We start from the raw sequence: 22,860 nt of genomic DNA, 5'->3' as shown, positions 1-22,860 counted from the left end.
TCACCACTATTCCACAATTCCCAAAGTTCAGTCCTCTCCCACACTGAACATTCAAAACCATAGCTTCTTGATACCCATCTCTCCACTCCCATGCCCTCATTTTTCACCACACCACCACAACCCCACACACACAACATACGCATTCAACCCATGCCCTTACAGACTGGACAACCCCTCCCCTTCCTCTTCCCACCACTAAGTTCTAGAGCCCGTTGTTCTAAAACTTACAAAGTCTCCTGAGTGCCCATCCATGCCACAACCTTCTGCAATCATACACCCTCATGCCCAGCCACGCAACCACAACCCAAACAACACACCCATGCATCCCCATGTCTTTCTAGAATCAACAACTCCTGACTTATTTTTACCACCCCCACACTCTAGCGCCCGTTGTATTCCAGGATACAACAGGCTTTGCCCCTAGTTTATTTTTAACTACCCTGGAAAGCATGAGCTCATTCTTGGCCTTGGCTTTTTTAACTTTCTCCCTATATATCTTGGCTGTTTTTTTAAAATTGATCCTTGCTTATTTCCTCCTTTTTCTATGTTTAATTCCTTTCGAATTTTAACTCATAGGAGTTCTTTGGTCATCCATCATGGCTCCTTTTGACATCTTCCATTCTGCCACTGCATTGAAACTGTTTGATATTTTTCCTTCAATATCTCATTCTTAAGAAATCCCCATCCATCATGTGCTCTCTTGTCTTTTAATACAGTCGTCCCCAACCTTTTTATCACTGGGGACCGGTCAACGCTTGATAATTTTACTGAGGCCCCGTGGGGAGGGTAGACTTTTGCCGAGGGATGTCACTGCTGCCGCCTGAGCCCCTGCTCCACTTGCTTTCCCGCCGGTGCTCCTGACTTCCCGCCGCCCGCTGGGGGGCGCTGCCAGCAGCAGCTGCGCAGTGCCAGGCCGAGGGGGAGCCCCAACCATGGCAGCCGCTGGAGAGCACCAAAGGTGAGCCAGTGGCAGAGTGGCAGGGCAGCCCCCGAGGCAGCAGCTGGGGAGGAGGATGAGGAGGAGCTGCGGCCTGGTACCGACTGATCCATGGACCGGTACTGGTCCCCGGACCAGGGGTTGGGAACCACTGTTTTAATATATCTGACCATGGTATTGTCCCCAGTACTTCCATTAATTTACTAAAATCAGCTCTTTTGAAGTCTTAAATATGTGTCTGACTGTACTTCTCCTTTACTTAGAATCTCAAACCCCAGAACATGGTGACTGTGTCCCAGATAACCTACGTTCTTCACCCCATTAACCAAATCGTCTTTGTATGTTAAAATTAGATCTAATATAACTGAACCCCTTGTAGTGTCTTCTACCTTTTGAAGAATAAAATTGTCTTCAAAGGAGGTAAGGAATGAATTAGACCCAGCAGCCCTTGCAGACTTCAGCCTTTAGCAAATATCAGGATAATTAAAAATCCCCCATAGCTACTAGATCTCTACTCATTTGTAGAAGTAAAACATTCAAATCTTCAGACTGACATGGTGGTCCATAATAGACTCCTACCAAAGATGTCTCCGCCATTTTTCCCCACCCTTAACTTTCATCCAATTCTTTCAACCTGATTTCCAAAATTTAAATCTCACAAGTATAACGGACCTAACTATGCTAAATACACATCTCCTATAGTGCCCCCTATAGGACATTCTTTATATTTGGCTTAATCATACAGCCTGCAGATCTTGCATATTCCAAAAATAGGAAAGTTGGCTGAGAGAGAGAATTGCTTTGGAACCTGAGATGTAAAATTGTACCACACATCCATACAGTGAAAACACAGGATTGGCTCTTCTGCTAGCAATAGGGAACCTCTTTCTCCAGGGGATAGCCCCTTGCTCTGGAGGAAAGCGCCACAGCTGGGAGAATAGATCCAGATCCTGGTTCCCTTCAGATCCTAAACTGTTGGCCTACAAACATCTAAGTAATAAACTGTAACATCAAAAGGTCTGCTTGCTGTGTAAGACCGTTTGGTATTGTTATCACTTTACAACATAGGATCTTTTTCCATGTATATTGTACTGCACTATACTTCCCTGTCTGTTTGGCCGCTGCCCTTTGGAGCCACCTCTGATTGGGTCCTCCTGGGCTCCACATGCTTGGCTTTTTGGGGGGAGCAGCGTACGGACTTGTGGGAGCCCCGATCCTATCCTTGGTTGCTTTGTTGCCAACCTAGAGGGGGACAAGGGAGGGGGCTGACCTGAGCCCCCTGAAGATCCTCCTTTTTTGTGTGAGGATGAGGAACATTTGAGAGCACCTTCTAGAACAGGGGTAGTCAACCTGTGGTCCTCCAGATGTCCATGGACTACAATTCCCACGAGCCCCTGCCAGCAAACGCTGGCAGGAGCTCATGGGAATTGTAGTCCACGAACATCTGGAGGACCACAGGTTGACTACCCCTGTTCTAGAATATGTGTTCAGGCCCTAGGGGTTCCTCTGTCCTCCTCCAGGGACTCTTCCCCAGCCCTAAGACCCTCTCAAACGGAAATGTCAGGGGATCGGACTTTGTCCAGAGTGCAAAACAAAGGTTCAGGCACAGGGAGCAGCCCTGTGCAGAGTCATGTCCCGGCTCCATCATCTCCTTTAGTCGTCAGTGGGTGTTCTGGGTGGCAGGCAGGGAGGGGCCCTGAGGTGCCTGGGGCGGAGCAGAGGGCTGTGGGTGCCCAGCGAGCGCTCTGGCACTGCACTGTGGCTGCTGCCCAAAATAAGGGCAAGGCTTGGCGTGCAACATTTGGAAGCTGACCGCCCTCACCCATTCCAGCGCAGTCTCTCCTCTGGCCCCTCGTGCAGAAAAGGGACTTTTGCTAAAACTGTTGCTCACAATCCTCTTGACTTGAGTTCTTCTGCCCACAGAAGCTGTGCTCTGCCAGTGAGCGATGGCCATGTCTCAGATCTATCTGGCTTGCATATGCATGCGTGTCTTTTCTTCACCCTGCCGTCCCACAGTAAATCTATGTTGACTAGTGGTCTGGGGTGACTGGTAATGCTGTTTCTGAGCACATGGCAGAGGGAATAGTTTCCCAGCGACTATTCCCCTTTCTTTGTGTATGTGTGCATCAAGGTGTGGGGGGAGGTCCTTTGACCACAGCTTGCTTTCTTAGAAAGGACATTATTGACGACAGCTTAACAAGCTGGAATGCATGACAAGGGGAAGTGGCTGCCATCCAGACAGCTCTAGTAGATTGTAAGAAAATAAAAGGGAAAATCCCATCTCTAGTCTGGCCGGAATGTTACTGCTGTTTGCCTTGGGGTCCCTGCTCTGGGTGTGTTGTGCAGCCAGCGCTGATGCTGGATTCATTCATGTTGACATTTGTTGGCTGCCTGGTGTTCTGACACGGATGTCTTGTGATAGGTATGCTCCCATCGGGATCCTGTTCCTAATTGCCGGCAAGATCTTGGAGATGGAGGACATAGCTGTGATGGGGGGCCAGCTCGGCCTGTACACGCTCACCGTGATTGTGGGGCTGCTGATCCATGGCCTCTGTGTCCTGCCCCTGATCTACTTCATTGTCACGCACAAGAACCCCTGGCTCTTCGTGGCAGGCATGCTCCAGGCCCTGGTGACGGCCCTGGGCACCTCGTCCAGGTAACTCCCTCCTGCCAGGATCTAACAGGGAGCTGAGTTGAGGGGGAGATCCCTATGGTTTATTACAAATCCAGCGTGGGGCTGGATGAGCCATGAATCCACTTTAGTCTGCTCTGATTCAACCTCATGGAGTCCTGTGTTCAGTTTGGGGCACCCTAGTTGAAGAAGGATGTAGACAAACTGGAGGGTGTCCAGAGGAGGGCAACAAAGATGGTGAGGGGTTTGGAGACCAAGACATATGAGGAAAGGTTGGGGGAGCTTGGTCTGTTTAGCCTGGAGAGGAGATGACTGAGAGGGGATCTGATCACCATCAAGTATTTAAAAGACTGCCAAGTAGAGGATGGAGCAGAGTTTTTCTCTCTTGCCCCGGAGGGACAGACCAGATCCAGTGGGATGAAATTAAAAGAAATTCCATCTAAACATCCGGAAGAAGTTCCTGACAGTTAGAGTGGTTTCTCAGTGGAACAGGCCTCCTCGTGAGGTGGTGGGCTCCTTTGGAGATTTTTAAACAGAAGCTGGATAGCCGTCTGACAGAGAAGCTGATTTTGTGAAGGCTCAAGGAGGTGGCAGGTTACAGTGGATAGGGTTGTGAGTGTCCTGCATAGAGCAGGGGGTTGGACTAGGTGGCCTAGGAGGTCCCTTCCATCTCTCTTGGGACCATCTCTTTCAGGCTGGCCTGCCTCACAGGGCTGTTGTGAGAAAATGGAGAACAACGCTGTAAGCTGCATCGGGTCCCAGTTGTGGGAAGAAAACTAGGACATAAACCATACCTGCCTGCATCATGGATGAGAACGCATGGCTGGCGTGAGTTCACATGGCCAGGAGCTCCCATTTCCCTGCCGTGGCCACCATGAAGGCAGAGGACTTTCGCTTGGCCACCAAATGACAACACTTTGGGTGGACTTTCCTTCCACAGCTGCCATCTTCCCCTTCACCCAGCGAGCTTCTTGTAGCAATCAGCAATGGCTGTAACACAATCACCACATTGTAATGATTCAGTAGCAGAGTCTACTGGTTCTTCTAAATTCCTAGCTGTCATTTTAGAAAAGTCTCAAACAGCAGAACAGTTGCTTTTTATACCTTGCTTTTCTCTGCCAGAAGGGGTCTTAAAGCCAAAGCACCTCTCCCCACAACTGACACCCTGTGATGTGGGTGAGGCTGAGAGAGCCCTGAGATTCCTGCTCGGTCAGAACAGCTCTATTAGTGCACTGAGGATCCCAAGTTCACCCAGCTGGCTCCGAGTGAGGAAGGAGCAGAGAATCAAACCCGAATCACCATATTAGAAGCCAGCGCTCCTAACCAGTACACCAAACTAGTGTTTTCCCCCCACATAAAATGTTAAGAGACTAGAAACTCAGAGGAATCAAGTTTAAGTCCAGCAGCACCTTTAAGGCCGACGAAGATTGGCACCTTTAAGAATGACAAATGCACATGAAAGGTGCATTTGAACTGTGTTGGTCTTACAGGTGCCTGACTGGACTCAAATTTTATTCTGTTACTTGAATCTGTAGCAGATTGTGGTAAGTATTGCACTATAGAGCAAGAGCAATTTGTGTTTGGGTTTTTTTTAAATGAAGCCCTCCAGCGGCATAGTGGGCAAAATGGAAGGAAAGCAGCTCCAGCATGGGTGGAACTTTCCCATCCTGACCTGTTTGGGCTTCACTCTTTCTGGAAAGATCCCACCTCACCATGTTTCAGAGAGAGCTTGCCAAGAAGGGGAGAGCCCAAGCAAGTGGAGGGGATGCTGTGTGCAATCTTCAGACCACGCAGCAGTTTGGAAGCCACGGAGTGAACCAGCCTGGAGAATTGAGGACGGTTTCATAGAATTTGATATGATGCTGTTTTGAGGACTTTCTTCATAGCTTTGAAATGGGTCCACTTTGGTTCAGCATGTTTCCTCCTTGCACGCCTGCCTACCCTTTGCTTTTATTTCCAGCTCAGCCACCCTCCCTGTGACATTCCGATGCCTGGAAGAAAATATCGGGGTGGACAAGCGGGTCACCAGGTTTGTCCTGCCCGTTGGGGCCACCATCAACATGGATGGGACGGCGCTGTACGAAGCCCTGGCAGCCATCTTCATTGCCCAGGTCAACAACTATGAGCTAGACTTTGGACAGATCATCACGATCAGGTGCGTGCATGTGCAAGACCATGAGTGCCCTGCCCTGGGCTCCGCCTGTGGCCCCTTTCCCAGCAAGGCTGAGGGTTTGTGTGCCAACACAGACTCTATGTTCTCTTCATGGGCTTCTTCCAAAGGGGCTGCTGAGTATGAACTGCCTTTGCTTGTTTGCTGAGTATGGGCAGAAGATCCAGGCAGTTGTTGCCTGTCAGTTGTATTCCAGTCCATTTGTGTATCTTGTTTTCTGTTCTTTTTCAGTCCAGATTTATGATAGAGTGATAGAATCTTAGAATCATAGAGTTGGAAGGGACTTCCTGGGTCATCTAGTCCAACCAACTGCACTATGCAGGACACTCACAACCCTGTCGCTCATCCACTGCCACCTGCCACCCCCTTGAACCTTCACAGAATCAGCCTCTCCGTCAGATGGCTCTCCAGCCTCTGTTTAAAAATCTCCAAAGAAGGGGAGCCTACCACCTCCCGAGGAAACCTGTTCCACTGAGAAACAGCTCTGTCAGGAACTTCTTCCATATGTTTAGACGGAATTTATTTTGAATTAATTTCTTCCCATTGGATCTGGTCTGTCCCTCCAGGGCAAGAGACAACTACTCTGCTTCATCTTCTACTTGGCAGCCTTTTAAATACTTGAAGATGATTATCAGATCCCCTCTCAGTCATCTCCTCTCCAGGCTAAACAGACCAAGCTCCCCCAACCTTTCCTCATATGTCTTGGTCTCCAAAGCCCTCACCATCTTTGTTGCCCTCCTCGGGACACACTCCAGGTTGTTTACATCCCTCTTCAACTGTGGTGCCCAAAACTGAACACAGGACTCCAAGTGAGGCCGAACCAGAGCAGAGTAAAACGGTATCATCACCTCCCGTGATCTGGACACGATACTCCGTTTGATACAGCCCAAAATTCCATTTGCCTTTTTAGCCACCGAGTCACTTCTGACTCATGTTCAATGTATGATCTACTAAGACTCCTAGATCCTTTTCTCACATGCTACTGCCAAGACAAGTCTCCCCCATCCTATATTGGTGTAGATGGTTTTTCCTACCTAAATCCAGAACTTTATTTTATTCAGTTTAGCCCACTTCTCGAGCCTATGAAGATCATCCTGTATTCTGTTGCTGTCTTCAGTTGTGTTTGCTACCCCTCCCAGTTTAGTATCATCTGCAAATTTAATAAACATTCCCTCTAATTTAACAAGTACCCTCTCTATTGATGTTTTCTTTGTAAATCCTAAAATCCAGTTCCAGCCCCAGGCTGCCAAGGGTGTACGTCCCGAGCCTTCTGGCTCAGGACCTTTGTCATTTTATGTGTTACTCCTTTCCCCTCTTTCCCTGCATCATTCAAGACGCATTTTTATTATTTATTTATAGGATTTCTTACCCACCGCTCCCAGCAGGCTGGCTCCCAGCAGGTTACAAAGAATAAAAACCCTACAATAAAACAGTAAAATAAAGCCTCACTTAAAACCCTCCCAGATGGCAAACCCTAAAAACGTCCCCTCCTCCCTCCTGCTGAACTGCCTCCCATCTGGGGCCTCTGCGGGATGTTAATAAGGGAACAGCCTCCTGTCCTGGCTAAGCTGAGAAGGGGCCCGTTGATCTTAGCTTCCCTGGCCTCAACCAAACACCTGGTAGAATAACTCTTATTTTGAAGGCCCTGCAGAACTGAGATAGCTCTGTCAGTGTCCTCAGCTCTTCTGGGAGCTCATTCCACCAGGTCTGGGCCAGCACCAAAAAAGCCCTGGCCAAGGCCAGGCATGCTCTTGTGTGCTGGGAACCACCAACAGATTTGCATAAAGCTGTGCGGTGGGCATAAGGTGATAGGAGGTCCCTCAGATATGTGAAGCACAGACCGTGAATGGCCTTGAAAGTTAAGCACCAGAACCTTGAGCTTGATCCGGGATGCAATCAGCAACCAATGTAACTGCGTCAGCACAGGCTGGATATGGGCCTTCCAAGGTATTCCAGTGAGGACCTGGCAGCTACATTCTGCACTAGCTGCAATTTTTGGGTCAAGGACAAGGGAAGGCCCATATAAAGTGGGTTGCTTGTAGGTGAGCAGTACATGGTTCACCTTGGCCAGGTGATCTGGGGAGACATAGGGCATTAGTAGCCTTGCCTGGAATAGATGGAAAAACAGATGGGCTACTCTCGTGACTTGTGCCTTTGTTGATAAAGTGGCATCCACGTTCATCCCCAGGTTCCTGGTAGAAGGCGAGATGTTAAGGTGCACCCTGGCCAGGCTGGATAAACATGCTTCCTGAACTGGCCCTCTTCCTTCCCAGCCACAGGACCTCCATCTTGGAGGTGTTGAGTTTCAGGTGACTCTGCTCAAGCCATCCAGCTACGGCATCCAAACATCTGGCTAATGTATCCAGGGGGGAGTCTGGATGGTTGTCGGATCAACTGGATCAACTGAGCCAGAGGGCGCATGAAGATGCTAAAAAGTGTGGGGGAGAAAACCACCCCCTGCACAACCCCATAGCAGAGTTGGAAGGAGTGCAATAACTTCCCCCACTGCAATCCTCTGTGTCATGTTCTGAAGAAAGGAGATCAGCCCCTGGAGGGCTGTTCCATGTATCCCAGTCCTGGTGAGGTGGTGGGCTATATCTCATGGTCAACCACGTCACAGCTGATAGATCATCATGAGAATAGCCGAATCACCCTTATCCAGCTGGCACCAGAGATCATCCACTGGTCACTCGATCTGAGTAGCCAGACGGACAGGGATCAAGGGGCAAGTGGTCGCCCTCACTGACCCCAGCAACTTCGGTCAGGGGGAGGTACCTGAAACATGATGCCACAGCGGACAGACAAGACTCTATCCACGAAAAAGCTTGCTAATGCCTCTCAGCTCTGATCCAATTGACTCAAATTCTGGCACCCAACTAGCCTAAACAATTGAGACCAAACTAGCCTAAACAATTGTGCCAGGTGAGAGCTCACGAACACAAGGGAGGTGGCATAAACCTCCCGTTTCTCCACCTTCCCTGCCATCTCCGACCCCTTCATAAGCATATGCGAAAGGATGTCCTCGAAGCTTTATGATGGGTCCTCTTGCGCACACGCTCTAGCCCACTCAGTTCCCTCTTCCTCTCAAAGCTTCCCAGGCCTGTTTAATGTGGGGGAGGAGAGGGCCTTGGGGGGGGGGGTCTTGTTGATGGCAGCAGACAGGTGGGGCAGCTAGTCCCCCACCACATCCGCCAGAGACTCAGCAGAAGGCATCGGGTCCCACAAAGCATTCAGGAATCCAGCCAGATCCATAAGTCTTCATGGACAAGCTAAAATGCACCCACTGGCCAAACAGGGAGAGGGTGGTACCCAATGCTGGGCCAGAAGGGCATAGTGTTGCCATCAGACCCACTTTTATCCCAGCACCAAAGATCGGGTGTGGCCAGCTTGGCGGGTTGGACCGCCGACAAACTTCGAGAACCCTAGCCCCACCATGGCCAACAGTAGATCTGGGCCACATCCTGGAGATGACAAGTCCACATGGGCATTGAAGTCCCCCAGGATTATGAGCCTGGGGAACTGCAATGCCCAGGAGGCTGCCTCCTCCAGCAGGCTTGACAGGGCTGCTGGTGGCGCACTGGGCACATAATACACCAGCAACATGGCCATGTTCTCGACCGAATCCCACTCAACACCAATACACTCCACTCCAGGGATCAATGGCACTGGGAGAACCCTGTAGGGATCCAAATCTTGGATAAGGAATGCCACCCCTCTCCACCCCACCATGGAGCTGAGACTAGTGAAGGACCAAGATCCCAGAAGGTGCCAGATCTTTCAGGACGACTGACTTGCCCTCTCTCACCCAGGTCTCAGTCATGCAAGCCAGGTCTACCTCGAGCCCTGCGAGGTAATCTCACAGGGTCGAGGCCTTGTTGTTAATCGACCTGGCATTACACAACATCAGTACCAGCTCCTCTCTCACATGTCTGAAGATGGGACAGAGGTTAGAAGAGCAGATAGTGTGTTTATCAGGCCAGGGCCCTGCTCTTCTCTTGTCCGACCTCCTCCCATTGCAACAGCTCCCTTGGTGCAATATCGTTGGGATCCTGGATTCCAGCTGGGCCCGTCCTTCAGTTCCCTGATCCCCTGGCATGCACTCCCAGAAAGGGACCGGCCACCCCCACCCACCACTGCCCCTTGTCCTTGTTTTAGTCCTATCATTTATGATCATGGCCCCATTATTGGAACAGAAGGGCTGATAGCAGACTCTGGATTCATGCCAGGGTGAGAACAGGAAGTAACTGATCAGGCAGTAGAAGTCAGTGATGTGCAGAAAGAAGGATCTTTACGAAACAGGAGTTACTTTTATGCAAGCATCTAGATCAGGGGTAGTCAAACTGTGGCCCTCCAGATGTCCATGGACTACAATTCCCAGGAGCTCCTGCCAGCAAATTGTAGTCCATGGACATCTGGAGGGCCGCAGTTTGACTACCCCTGATCTAGTGGGATGGGGTTTAACGGAATAATGCAGTACAATGTTTTTACAGTACATGTTTAAGACTTCAGTTTTGATTCTGCTTGCAGCTGGTTGCGGAAGAGCAAACTGTCAGCTGCTTGAAGCCATCTTTGCGTGACCCAGTTCCATTATGTAGTTAAGAAATTCTGATCTCACCTCCAGACACAAACTCACAAGGAAGCCTTGGGCAAATGGCTCATTGCTCAGCCTTGGCTCTCCCCACACCTGTAGCACAAGGCTGCCTACCTTGCAGGGCCATTGTTACCAAGGTAAAGTAGCTAAAATCTCTTTGAACACTTGTAAGCAGCATGTAAACAGTAAGTATATTTCCGCATCCTGTTTTTTTTGTAGGTGCAGCTAGTTTTTAATTGTTATGTGATACACTGGGAGCTTTCTGTGTTTGAAAATCCAGGTATTTTCTTTTTCTAAAGCTTAAAACTTAATATTGTTGAAGCAGGTCCACAAGGGATGTCCATGTTGGTCTGAAGCAGCAGGTCAGCGTTTGAGTCCAGGGGTACCTTGAAGGACCAACCAAGTTTCATTCTGGCTATCAGCTTTCATGTTCACACACACTTCTTCGCAAAACCAAAAAGGGAACAAAAACCCAACCTTAACAAAGTCAGGAACTTAAAAGTTGAGCTATAAAATAATATATTAGGTCAAAAACCAAGAAAAAACTATAACAGTATTATTTGTTGGGGCTGAGGCGCTAGCAATTTCTATTTCCTAATGTTATGATCAAGTTAAGTTATTACTGTTATCACCTGTTACTATATGTTATCTGTTTCTTTTCCTGTTTCCTGTAAACCAGTGGTCCCCAACCTTTTTATCACCGGGGACCCTCAACACTTGACAATTTTATTAAGGCCCGGTGGGGGTGGGGGGGGTAGTTTACTCCTCTACTCTCAGCCACTGCCCTAACGCTCTCTGACTCTGATCGCTATGGTAATGTTTAAACATCCCTTCAAAATAAGATACAGACATGCCACAACAAGGAACATAAGGAACGTTTTGTTTTCATGGAAATTTTAACTCATGACAATGACAAATCAATGGGAACCCTGAGCTTGTTTCTCTGCAACGAGATAGTCCCATCTGGGAGTGATGGGAGACAAGGACACCCGAAGTGTGTTGTAAAGGGCCGGGGGGATGAAGTAAAGGGCCGAGGGGGGGGGGGGGGAGAAGGCGTCCTTCGGGGCCCACCTCCAATTAGTCAACGGACCACATGTGGTCTGCGGCCCACAGGTTGGGGATCGCTACTGTAAACCTGTAAAGAGCCTCTTGTGGCGCAGAGTGGTAAGGCAGCAGTCATGCAGTCTGAAAGCTCTGCCCATGAGGCTGAGAGTTCGATCCCAGCAGCCGGCTCAAGGTTGACTCAGCCTTCCATCCTTCCGAGGTCGGTAAAATGAGTACCCAGCTTGCTGGGGGGTAAACGGTCATGACTGGGGAAGGCACTGGCAAACCACCCCGTATTGAGTCTGCCATGAAAACGCTGGAGGGCCTCACCCCAAGGGCCAGACATGACCCGGTGCTTGCACCGGGGATACCTTTACCTTTTACTGTAAACCACCCTGAGCCCTTGGGGAGGGCGTTATATAAATATAATAATAAATAATAAAATAACAATAAATAAATACACCTAACAGATTTCCCTTCACCACCCAGCTATACTTCATAACCGGTTTTAGATCTGAGTGCATTATTTAATAACTAGCAAAAAAAGCCCATTGCATCCAGGAATGCCCTGAGCGTTAGTGGCCCCCAGCAGACAGAGGGCAGTCGAGGGGCAATGTACCTGAGACAGTGGCAGCATCTGGGGCGTCACGGCAGCAGTGGGACGTCCATGTAAGTGGCTGATTCACCATGCGGAGTCGGAAGCAGCAGAGCCACGGCCGTGCTGGGGGATGGGCTCTCTGCCCCCTGGGGTGGGCCAACTGCTGGCGTGCGGCTGGAGGGGTGGCACGGCCACAGTGGGCATACAGGTTGGACAGGCGATGGGCTTGGCTCCGATAGGGGCCGGGTGGCTGCTGGTGGCCGGGTTGAGCTGCAGTGCCCCAGCGTAGGCTGGAGGTCTGGTGGCGCGTGAGGCACCAGCCATGGCTGTGTGTGTGCCATGCTGGTTGCTGGCGGGCGGGTCCAGCGTTGGGCAGCGTGGCAAGGCTGGGGAGCGGCATCCTCGGCGGCCAGCGAGCCTCTGGCGTCGAGGCCGGGTGAGTGCCTCGCTGCCAGGCTGGCTGGTGGCGAGCGGGCGGAGGGGCGGTGCTCTGTCGGAATCAGGAGGTCTGCTGCTGCATGAGGGTGCATGCTAGGCTGTGTCTGGCCTGGGCTCACTGCTGTTGGCCAGGTCCAGCGTCAGGGAAGGGCACGCGCCTTGGAAATGCCCTTCTCACCATCCAGGAAGCATCTGGCAGCGATGCTGGGCGAGCGGCTCATGTGCAGCTTGTGGAGCTGGGCGCTCTACAGGCCAGCCCAATTCGGACATGACCAGCTTTGCTGGGCGCCTCTGGATTGGTCCGCTCAGGCAGAAGTGCAGGCCGGACAGCCGGTTGTTGTCCCGGGCAGCGCCGCCAAGATGGCCATTTCCCAAATATTAAGAGGAACTGTGGTCAGGTTATTGACCACTGAGGAAGACCTAGTAGGGTCGAAACGCATTTGGTCTATTCATGTGCAGTTAGATCTATATAGTTTTTTAAATACTTTAATACTTCGTTATTAACCTAATATTGTTGCACTTTAATAAATAATTGTAAAAATTTTATAGCTCAACTTTTGTTTCACACACACTTCTTCATCATCAGATACAATAAAATGGAAATCAGCACACAGCATAATGAAGGTTCAAGGATCAAGCCGTGGAGAGGGCAGCCTGCTTCCTTCATGGCCCTGCTGCCCACCTGTTTTGTCCCTCTTTTTGCCAAGGAAATGCTGGCAGCCCAGTTCAGCCCTGGGCATCAGCTGACCCACTGCCACCTCCTGTGGGTGTTCTGAGCTGACTGGCTGGTAGCCCTACTGGGGACTGCTTGGGCAGACTGTCCTGTGGGCTGTTTAAGCATCCTGAGGCACCTTTTGAGCATGCGTTTCCTGCTTCTCACAAGAACAGCCTACAAGAACTCCTGCCTTTGAACAGAGTTTGAGTCCAGGGGCACCTTTAAGTCCAACAAAGTTTTATTCAAGGAGTGAGCTTTTGTGTGCATGCATGCTTCGGCAGATTGAATGAAATGGGAACGGTTGATCCTTGCACAGAGGTAGAAGGTGAGCAGTAAATTAGCATACGGCACAGTGAAGATGTTTAAATGGATTTGGGGACCAGAAATAAGCTTAGCATTTAAGGTGACCATTTGTTTGGGTTTAATTCCAGGGGGGGACGAATAACACGAAGGAAACAACTCTGTCAAAATTGATGGTTAATGGGCAAGGGTATCATTAACTGTGGAATATTGAGGGTTATTAATTCAGAAATTTCTTTGTTATGCTGCTTCAGGCCACTCAGCTACCCATTTGAATCTGTCCTGCCCTTGAAGGTGATCTGAGACTCAGAAATATCAGATCTCCTGTCGGCGATTTGTGACTCTCAAAAGCTCATGCCCCAAAAACCTTGTGGGCCTCGAATATACTTCTCCTGGACTTGAGTTTAGCTGTTCTGCTTCAGACCAACACGGCTCCTCTCAGAAAGAAAGTTGGATTTGGTCCTCATTTGTTCCTCACAGATCAGTATATTTTGTGGTAGGAATAAGCAGCTTCGTCTTCCAGCTTAGCGGTCCCCAACCTTCTTGTAGTTGGGGACCGCCTCCGAGGGTGGGAGAGAGCCGGTGGCAGTTGCCGCGCATGCGTGTTTTAGCCACTAGGTGGCGCTAATGAGCATGCGCAGAGCTGCCGCGCGTGCGCATTTTCGCCAGGACGGGGCGCAAACACGCATGTGCGGCAGCTCCACGTGTGCGCATTTGCGTCGCTGGCACTGCGGGGGGGGGGAAGGCAGATGCGGCCACTGGCGGCCCAGTACTATGGCCTTCAAGGCCCGGTACCGGGCCGCGGACCGGGGGTTGAGGACCCCTGTTCCAGCTTACTTATTTAAATGTCTGTGTTTCACTTTCCTCTGCAAAGTGACCCAAATACGCTCACATCAGTCAAACCAAATTAACGTCTGCAAATATAAATCAGCCAACGGCGACACCACAAGCCGTGTCTTCTTGCCCACCCGTAGGCACCCCCTGCCAGCCATTTGGCTTAATGCGTGGCCCAGAAAGAGGAAAGCCCCAAGCTCTGCCAGAGGCGGCTGTTGGCCAGGCTGTTTCTCCCTCTTCTTCCCCCCTGGCTGCAGCTCTGCTGTCCTGCCCCTGTTCAGGATGAGGTGGGCAGCAAAATAGAGGCTGGGCGATGAGGAAGTTCCAGTTCCAGCACTCAGCAGACCTGAGACAGTTATTGTCAGCTTGGGGTGAGAGTGTTCCAGAGAATCAAAGGCACCGCTCCTGAAAATTGACAAATCCACGCACTGCAAAATCCAGAGCGAAGCAAGACCCAATTTCTTTTTCTAGACCAGGGATCGGCAGTCAAAGGCCCCCGGGCCATATCCGACCTCCCTGCAGGGTACTGCTTGGTTCCTCCAGTTGCCAGTCAAGAGGCAAGAGAGGTATGTTTGGAGGTTGCTACTGTGGCAGCCAGCACTGCTAGCTAGCCGGGTTGGGGGCAAGGATAGGAGATGAGGCTTCCCGTCCTCCTCCCTGGACTCCATTTGTAGAGCAGCTGTCCCAGAAAGCTAGAGTTCCCCCTCCCCACCCGGCTCTAGGTACACCCACCTGCCTTCCGCTTACAATCCCCTCTCTAAGCCTTCATGGGCCTCCTTGTTCCTTCTCCGGTGGCAAACAGACGCGATACACAGCCCTCTGAAGAGTGTGCAGAGCGTGGGGCACTGGCTCAATTGGAAGGTGCTTCTGGTGTGAGCAGAAGACCCCGGCCGCAATAACCACTCCGCCCTTCGGCTGACTGGGCAATTGTGAGCCAGGCGTGCTCTGCCTCACCTACCTCACGGTCGCCAGGAGGACAAAACGAGGGCAGGAGGGAGGGTGGGCAAGAACAACTCAACAAAAAGTAATAACGCGGGGCGGGGGGGGGGTCCGCCTGTTTCTTGGTGGCAAGCCCATGTGCATACGGACCCCACCCTGACAGCACTTTGAGGGCACAACCATCCCCCCTTCTTCTCCACAGCATCACAGCCACTGCAGCGAGTATCGGAGCTGCGGGGATCCCGCAAGCTGGCCTGGTGACCATGGTGATCGTGCTAACATCCGTGGGGCTACCAACCGAGGACATCACACTGATCATGGCCGTGGATTGGTTCCTGTACGTTCCCCTTTGCTCAGCTGCTGGCTTTTTCCTCCTCCCCCCCCCCCCCAGCCATGGTTGAGCTGTCCTCTTTATTATTTTTTATTATTATTATTTCGATTTATTTCCTGCCACTCCCAAATGGCTAGGAAATAGTCAACTTGCAGCCTCCAGGGCTGGGTGAAACACTAGAGAGCCAGTTTGGTGTAGTGGTTAGGAGTGCGGACTTCTAATTTAGCATGCCGGGTTCGATTCTGCGCTCCCACATAAGGAACCAGCTGGGTGACCTTGGGCTCGCCACGGCACTGATAGAGCTGTTCTGACCGAGCAGTGATATCAGGGCTCTCTCAGCCTCACCCACCTCACAGGGTGTCTGTTGTGGGGAGAGGAAAGGGAAGGCGACTGTAAGCCGCTTTGAGCCTCCTTCGGGTAGGGAAAAGCAGCATATAAGAACCAACTCTTCTTCTTCTAGTCTAAACCAGCAGGGCTATTTTTCTGTTCCTTCCCAGCACCCAAGGTCCCTTTCAGCTGAGGGCATGCAGGTCTCCTCTGCTTCAGAACCTCTGGGCCAGGGCTCCTTCCCTTCCAACTTCCAACACCTTTCGTGTAGCGCCTCTCTGGGGCACACCCGGGGCCCTCCTCTCTTCTCCTTCCTGCCGAGGAGCTGGTCCAGTGCAACGCTTGCTCTTGTGAGACAGTGCCCCGCCCCCCTCCCCTTTGTGGCTGGAAGAAAGGTGCCCGTGGGAAGGCAGGGCTTCTCCGGGCTGACCGTTCCCTCTCTTGCCTCCCAGGGACCGTCTGAGAACCACCATCAACGTGTTAGGGGACTCCCTGGGCGCTGGCGTGGTGGAGCACTTGTCCCGGCATGAGCTGGAGTCCCAGGATGCAGAGAACGGCCTCTCCATTACTGAGGAGAACGAGAAGCCCTATCACCTGATCTACCAAGAGAATGAGACCCACAAGCATCTCAGCAGCGAGACGGTGATGTGATGCCCAGGAAGGGGAGCATAGAAACAGAGCAACTCTCAATACGGAAGGCGGAACAAGAGGTGTGCCGAGCCCTCCCCCCTCCCCCCACCAGGGCGTCCGTGCCAGAAGAAACCTGCCTGGGACCTTTGACTAGCCGTGTCCGGGCTGCTTGTGGACGGCATGGAGCCTGGCCTTGTGCCCCCTCCTGCTCTTAGGCCACAGCTAGGCCACGAAAACACATTTCCTTGCCTCCAGACACACCACGTTGTACCGATGTAAGGCCGTTAAATTCTGTGCCAATTTTTTTACTAATTGTACCCATTTGCAAGCACTGCCCTGAGAAGCACTTGAGGAAATAGCAGCAGAAGCACAGCCAAGTCTGTTAAGAATTTGTCAGGTCACGAGAGGGAAAGTATTATTTATGGAGACCATTAAAGTGGGGAATTATACATAGCGTTTAAGATGCTCTGTGCCCGTCCTGCTCTTGAACCCCCAGGAGGTGACTTTGGAAGTCTTGCTCAGTTGGCCCTCTCCTCCTGGGTTGCTGACTGCATCTCTCACTCACCTGGAATGAGAGGGCCTACCTAGGTGGACAGAACGTGGAGAACATTTTGGCCTTCCCAGGGCATCCAGGAACTTGATAGGAGAGAGAGCTAAGACCACAATCCTGTGTTGCTGTGCGTAGCGGTGTGTGTGTGTGTGTGGGGGGGGTTATAGAAACATAGAGTTGGAAGGCACTTCCAAAGTCATCTAGTCCAACCCCCTGCAGAATGCAGGAAATTGACAACTACCTGCCCACCACAGTGACCCTAATTCCATGCCCAGATGATGCTCCCCCCCAAAAAAACACCAAAATTCATGTCCAGTCTTGCCTGGTCATCTATCTGCAAGCACCAGCTCCTGGGAGTGGCTGACTGAGGGCTCTGTACTTAGCACACCAAAGGCCTCCAGATCCTTACGGGTTCTCTCTCTGACACACACAGTGGCTCAGTGACTGTCATCTGACGGGTGGTTTTGGGGAGGGACAGCTCAAGGGTCCTGGGGGGCTTTTCTACCAGCTGGAGCAGCCCTCCCAGAGCCCTTGTCCTCAAGAGGTGACTTGCTCCTCTGTGCTTTGCTTGGCTGCTTCCCAGGGAGTTCTGGGTTCAAGTTGTTTTGCCTTGTGTTGCCACTTGCTGCAAAGACCTCCTTTGCCAAAGAGGGACGTTTGCACAAGGAACCTATGCTTTTGGACCCTATGCTTTGCAAAAGGCACCCTCCTCGAAGCACAGGAGGGGAGGCTGCTGCAGCCCTCTTGGGGTTCCAGCAGGGGGAGCCTTTTCCAGCATAGACAAGAACAGGAGGGATGTTGCCTTGGGTGTGATTCTGCCGGCAGGGGTGATATCTTGGAGAAAGGCAAGGAAAACAGCGATGGGGGAACGCCCAGGGACGTGTGGCCGTGTTGCTCAGCATCCAGTGGCCAGATATCTGCCCAGGCAACCAAGGCCCCGATATCCCCGGTAGGAGTTTGGGCCAACTTCCAGCCCTCCTCTCCTACACCACCCTACTTTGTATGCCAGCACCCCAGCTCCTTTGCAGGAAGGGAGCTCAAGATAGAGCACTTGTGCCAAAAGCACCACTTACCCCTGGAACTAAAGGATGGGGAGGAAGATGCACCACCTGATTTGTCATATTTTGGGGAAAAGTGCATCCCTTTGAAACATGGTGCCAGAGTTTTACGGACACAGAAGGTAGGTTCTTGATCCACTCAAGCCTGAGATCTGCCTAACAGCTGGGATATGACTCCACTGGGATGCTTGGACTTTGGTCACACAATGAGGAGCTGAGGGGCCCCTGAGAGACCAAAGCAGGGGTGGAGGGCCCTCCACTGCCAAGACCGGAGCCAGAGGGTGTTTGGGAGGTTGTTCATCTGCAGAGGTGCCATAAGTTGGTCAGGGCTTGCTGGCACTCAGCCCACACGCAGGATTGCGAAGTTGCAGTTCAAAATTACCCTCACTCCCCTCTTGCCTTCTGGCTGCAGGCTTTCTTTCCAGTCCCAGGGGCCCTGCGCAAAACATACGTCAGATTGCAGGAAAGGTGAGCAGTCTTCTTCTGATGCAACTCCAAGCCACAGCTGGCTGGATATCCAGTTTTGGCTTCATTCCTAAGATTCCTGATAGAGCCCCATTGGAAGGGGCCTTAACAGGATGATGGTTTCGACTCTGTGCAGTGGAGATCACAAATCAAACCGGGCAGAGATTCACCAGCCGGAGCCCCGTCAGCGTACCCAGAGCTAGAAAAAGGCCAGATTGTTTATATGGTCCAGTTTAATTCAGAATGTCCACTTAGTCCTGAGTTGTAAATGATGCACACATTCTAAAGTGCCAGAAGGGGCAGGAGATTTATTTTTTGTTTATGTATCTTTTATGCCCCTTTTCTCTCTGAAGTTGCTGTGTCTTGCATCGTTCTCCTTTCGTGCATCTTACCTTCACAGCAACCCTGTAATGTGTGTGACTGGCCCAAGCTCAGCCGGCAAACTTCCATGGCATAGAGGGGATTTGAACATGGGTCTCCTGGTCTTAGTCCAACAGTAGCCATCACACCACATTGGCTCTCACATGGATTTAGACACACATATTTGTTTGCTTTGCTATAGATTTTTCAGTAATGCCTAGAGCTAATTTATGTCACTTCCGGGAGTTTTTATGATGTAGTTCCATAAACAATATTGCAAGGGTTTCTTTTTGAAAATATATTTTAATTTTTCCTGTGAACAATTGGGGGCAGGCCAATAAAAGGAGTACACAATGGTCTGTAGAAGCATCAGATTGAGCAAGGATATCAAGAAATTGTGAAAATATAATCCTCTAATCCTGAAACAATATGCATGTCCTAAATGATGTTTCATTAGGCTAGGTGAGTCATTCTTGAAGCTGCAGCTTTTAACAGTCATTTTATCAGTGTTCAGAGTCGGGACACTTCTCTATTGTCCCTTAACACATTGTCAAGATGGAGTCCTTAGTAAAGGTTTAGTTTTACTATCGCTTGTGTTTCCCTAGCCGAAAGCCAAAATATGAGGGTGAGATGAAGGGAAGCTGCTTCTTCCTGTCCTAGGAATGTATAATCCTACCTTTGAGAGTCTATCTTCCCCAGAGGTCAGTTCTAATCTTCCTGCCTCAAGAAGAAAACGCAGTTTAGTCTTGGGCTCAGTCCCTTTATATGTGATGTGCTAGTTAGTTAAACATTTTATTCTGCTCTGTCTAGAGCTATATGCATAACTAGAGTATTCTGTGTTTTGGAGACAGATGACTCCTCTCCCGTAGTTTTCCTTTTGCCATGTTCCAAGAACATGCTGTCGAGTTGAAACTGACTCATGGCAACCCTTTGCCAAAACCCACCATAAATTCGCCATAATAACAAAAATACACCATAAATACTAAAAAATAATTTTAAAAATAATAAATCCACACATCCCTGGTGGAGACTGGCAACCCTAGCAGGAGCCAGCACAGCTGAAAGCATGGGATTTAGTATTTAGTGCTGCCCCGTGGTATAAAAACACGGATTCAAGGCAGAATCTTCAAGATTTTCAGATGGAATCCCAAGAAAACCGTTAAATGACTTAACATATCAGTGGGGTTTTATACATAGGTTATTATTTGCGCCATCTTAGATGCAGTTAGGAAATGGGCTTCCCTCCCTCCCGACTGCATGGTGGTGCTTTCATGGCCAGTTCAGGCATCTCCAAATCCTTTGCCTAACCTGCTTTTGTTTGTTCTCTTGGGGAATATCACCACAAAACGAGTCTTTTCAGCACTGCAATAAAAAGGCTAGCGACACTTTCATTTTGGGTGAAGACGATGGCAAACATTACATCATATATTGCAAGTACCGTGTGGGCACAGCAATCCAGCCCTATATTGGTCATCCAGTGTAAGGGAGGAAATTAAGGCCTTGGGGATCCGGAGAAAGGGAGGCGGCAGGGAAACGCACCATGCAGAAGCACTGGCTACTGGCAGCTGCAGTGGCAACAGCGAAACCACACCAAATCATCCATGTGAAAGACCCTGCTATCCACAGACCGCACCACAAAACACACAGATCCAGAGCTTTGTGATGTTGCAACGGGTCCTCACAGTGCTCGAACATTTTGACACAGACGCCAACAAAATCCACAATAAGAATCCCACATCACACCAATCTTCCTGATGGGGCAACAAAAGAACGGACACTATGTGTCATGGTTTCACCATGCAGCAAGAACTGCATTAGAAACGAGAACCCTCATGAAGGATGCATGGAGCATATATTTTACTCATATGAATGTGCACAGAAGGGCATCATCACAGCCCATTGCAGGCAGATTTTATTGGTCCTTGGCGAGGGAAGACTCTTCTCATTTGAGACTGTTGTGCTCAGACCATACTTCTACTTACCTGGAGCAGAATGGGCAAGGCAAGGAGACCTGTAAGCCTTGTCTCATCCGGCTCTGGGCAAGTCACCAGTAACTGCCACCCTTAGGCAGCCTTCCTTCCATAGGAGAGGGGGGCATGACTACATGGATCCAAGTCACAGAAAACAGCAAGAGGATGGGTTGCATTGACATCCAGATTGCACAATGGAAATAAAAACAAAAAACGCTTCAGCATTTGCGACAATGCCACAGTGCAAAAACAGGGCTTCCAAGTCATGGATCCTCCTGAATAACTTGATTTTTGCACTGAAACATTACAGCTGTGTTTCTGTTTCAGCTCAAGAGGTTTCCTTACCCTAGTCTTGCCAATCTCCAGCAGGGACCAGAAGTTTCCCCAGAATTACAACAGAACTCCACATGCAGAAATCAGTTCTGGAGCAAATGGCAATTTCGCAAAGTGTAGTCTGCAGAACGCCCTCCCCTGGCTCCATTCCCAAATCTCCCATGAATTTCTCCATGTGGAACTGGCACTCCTAGCCTCTGAATACATCTGTCGTTCTAGGATTCTGGGACTCACATTTCTAAAAATCAATACGGGCGGGTTGCCACCTTGGTCAAAAGCAACAGAACAAATTATAGAGTCTAGGGGCATCTTGAAGACCAAGAAGTTTAATTATGGGTATAAGTGTTTGTGTGCCTGCAGACAGAAGACTGATTCAGGTGTCTAGCCAAGTTGGTCCAAAGCAATAGATTGATAAAGTTTGAGTTCAGGGGCACCCTGAAGACCAACAAAACTTAATTCTGCGTATCAGCTATCACGTACATGAAGTAAAGCTTTAAAGGTGCCCCTGGACTCAAGCTTTATTCTCTTGCTTTGGACCAACACAGATACCCACCAGCATCCATCTTTATAGGTAGTGGGTGTGCCTAAAGAAGTGTGCATGCAAACAAAAGTTTATGCCTGGAATTTGATCTTGATAGGCTCAAGAAGTGGGCTAAACTGAATAAAATGAAATTCAATAGGGACAAATGTAAAGTTCTGCATTTAGGTAGGAAAAACCAAACACACCAATATAAGTGGGGTACTCCACTTGTCACTCTTTTCCAAGAAGATGCCGAACCATTAACAATCATAAATAAATTAAACTTTGTTGGCCTTCCAAGTGCCACTGGATTCAAACTTTGTGCAACACTGCAGGCACACAAAGCTCCTCCCCAGAATTAAGCTTTGCCGGTCTCCCTGCTCCCCTGCACACCAGTCACCAGTTAATTACAAAGTCGGCTGGGAAGCCAAGACCAAATCGAAAGGAAAGTTCCATGACAAAGTGCAGTCCAAAGAGTTTAAGCCGAGGAGGGCAGGTTACCAAGGAGGGTGGAGTGCAAGCATCTAGACAGGCAAGAAATGCACGCATTGCCCCCACAGAGAACTTTGTTCCAAGGCTCTCCTAAAGCAGGGGTAGTCAACCTGTGGTCCTCCAGATGTCCATGGACTACAATTCCCATGAGCCCCTAGGATTGGGGAGGAGGATAGTCCTGACTCATGGGGTAGTCAAACTGCGGCCCTCCAGATGTCCATGGACCACAATTCCCATGAGCCCCTAGGGTTGGGGGGGATAGTCTTGACTCAGGGGTAGTCAACCTGTGGTCCTCCAGATGCCCATGGACTACAATTCCCATGAGCCCCTGCGAGGGGCTCATGGGAATTGTAGTCCATGGACATCTGGAGGACCACAGGTTGACTACCCCTGTCCTAAAGTCCACCAAGGCTGAGGGGACGGGCAATGGTCCTCCAGATGTCCGCGGATTGCAATGGCTTGACAGGCTTGTAGTCGCTGCAAGGCCTCAAGGCCGCGTCCGGATCTCTCGCGTTTTCTCCCAACCGGAAATGCTTGAGGCGGCCCCGTTGGCCGCTCTAGGACACTGCCCGTCAGTGGCCTCGCGGACGCACGCCTCCCACGTCCTCCCTTCGCGGTCGCGCTGT

At 50.4% G+C, this 22,860-nt stretch overlaps 1 protein-coding gene across 4 annotated transcripts in view; it reads left to right on the top strand.

The window, feature by feature from the left end:
• Positions 1-16,935, top strand: part of LOC143834914 (excitatory amino acid transporter 1-like) — a 39,688-nt gene extending 22,753 nt beyond the window's left edge. For all 4 annotated transcript variants that reach the window (XM_077331828.1, XM_077331826.1, XM_077331825.1 and 1 more), the window contains exons 7-10: positions 3,360-3,593; positions 5,530-5,724; positions 15,401-15,535; positions 16,309-16,935. In XM_077331828.1, the coding sequence (XP_077187943.1) occupies positions 3,360-3,593; positions 5,530-5,724; positions 15,401-15,535; positions 16,309-16,507 (763 nt within the window). In that variant the 3' untranslated portion in view covers positions 16,508-16,935. The remainder of the gene's footprint in view (positions 1-3,359; positions 3,594-5,529; positions 5,725-15,400; positions 15,536-16,308) is intronic.
• The last annotated feature ends 5,925 nt before the right edge of the window (positions 16,936-22,860 follow it).

This window comes from Paroedura picta, chromosome 4, assembly GCF_049243985.1.
Source record: "Paroedura picta isolate Pp20150507F chromosome 4, Ppicta_v3.0, whole genome shotgun sequence".
NCBI lineage: Eukaryota > Metazoa > Chordata > Lepidosauria > Squamata > Gekkonidae > Paroedura > Paroedura picta.
The sequence above is the reverse complement of the archived record's forward strand: the minus strand, read 5'-3'. Positions and strand labels throughout refer to the sequence as shown.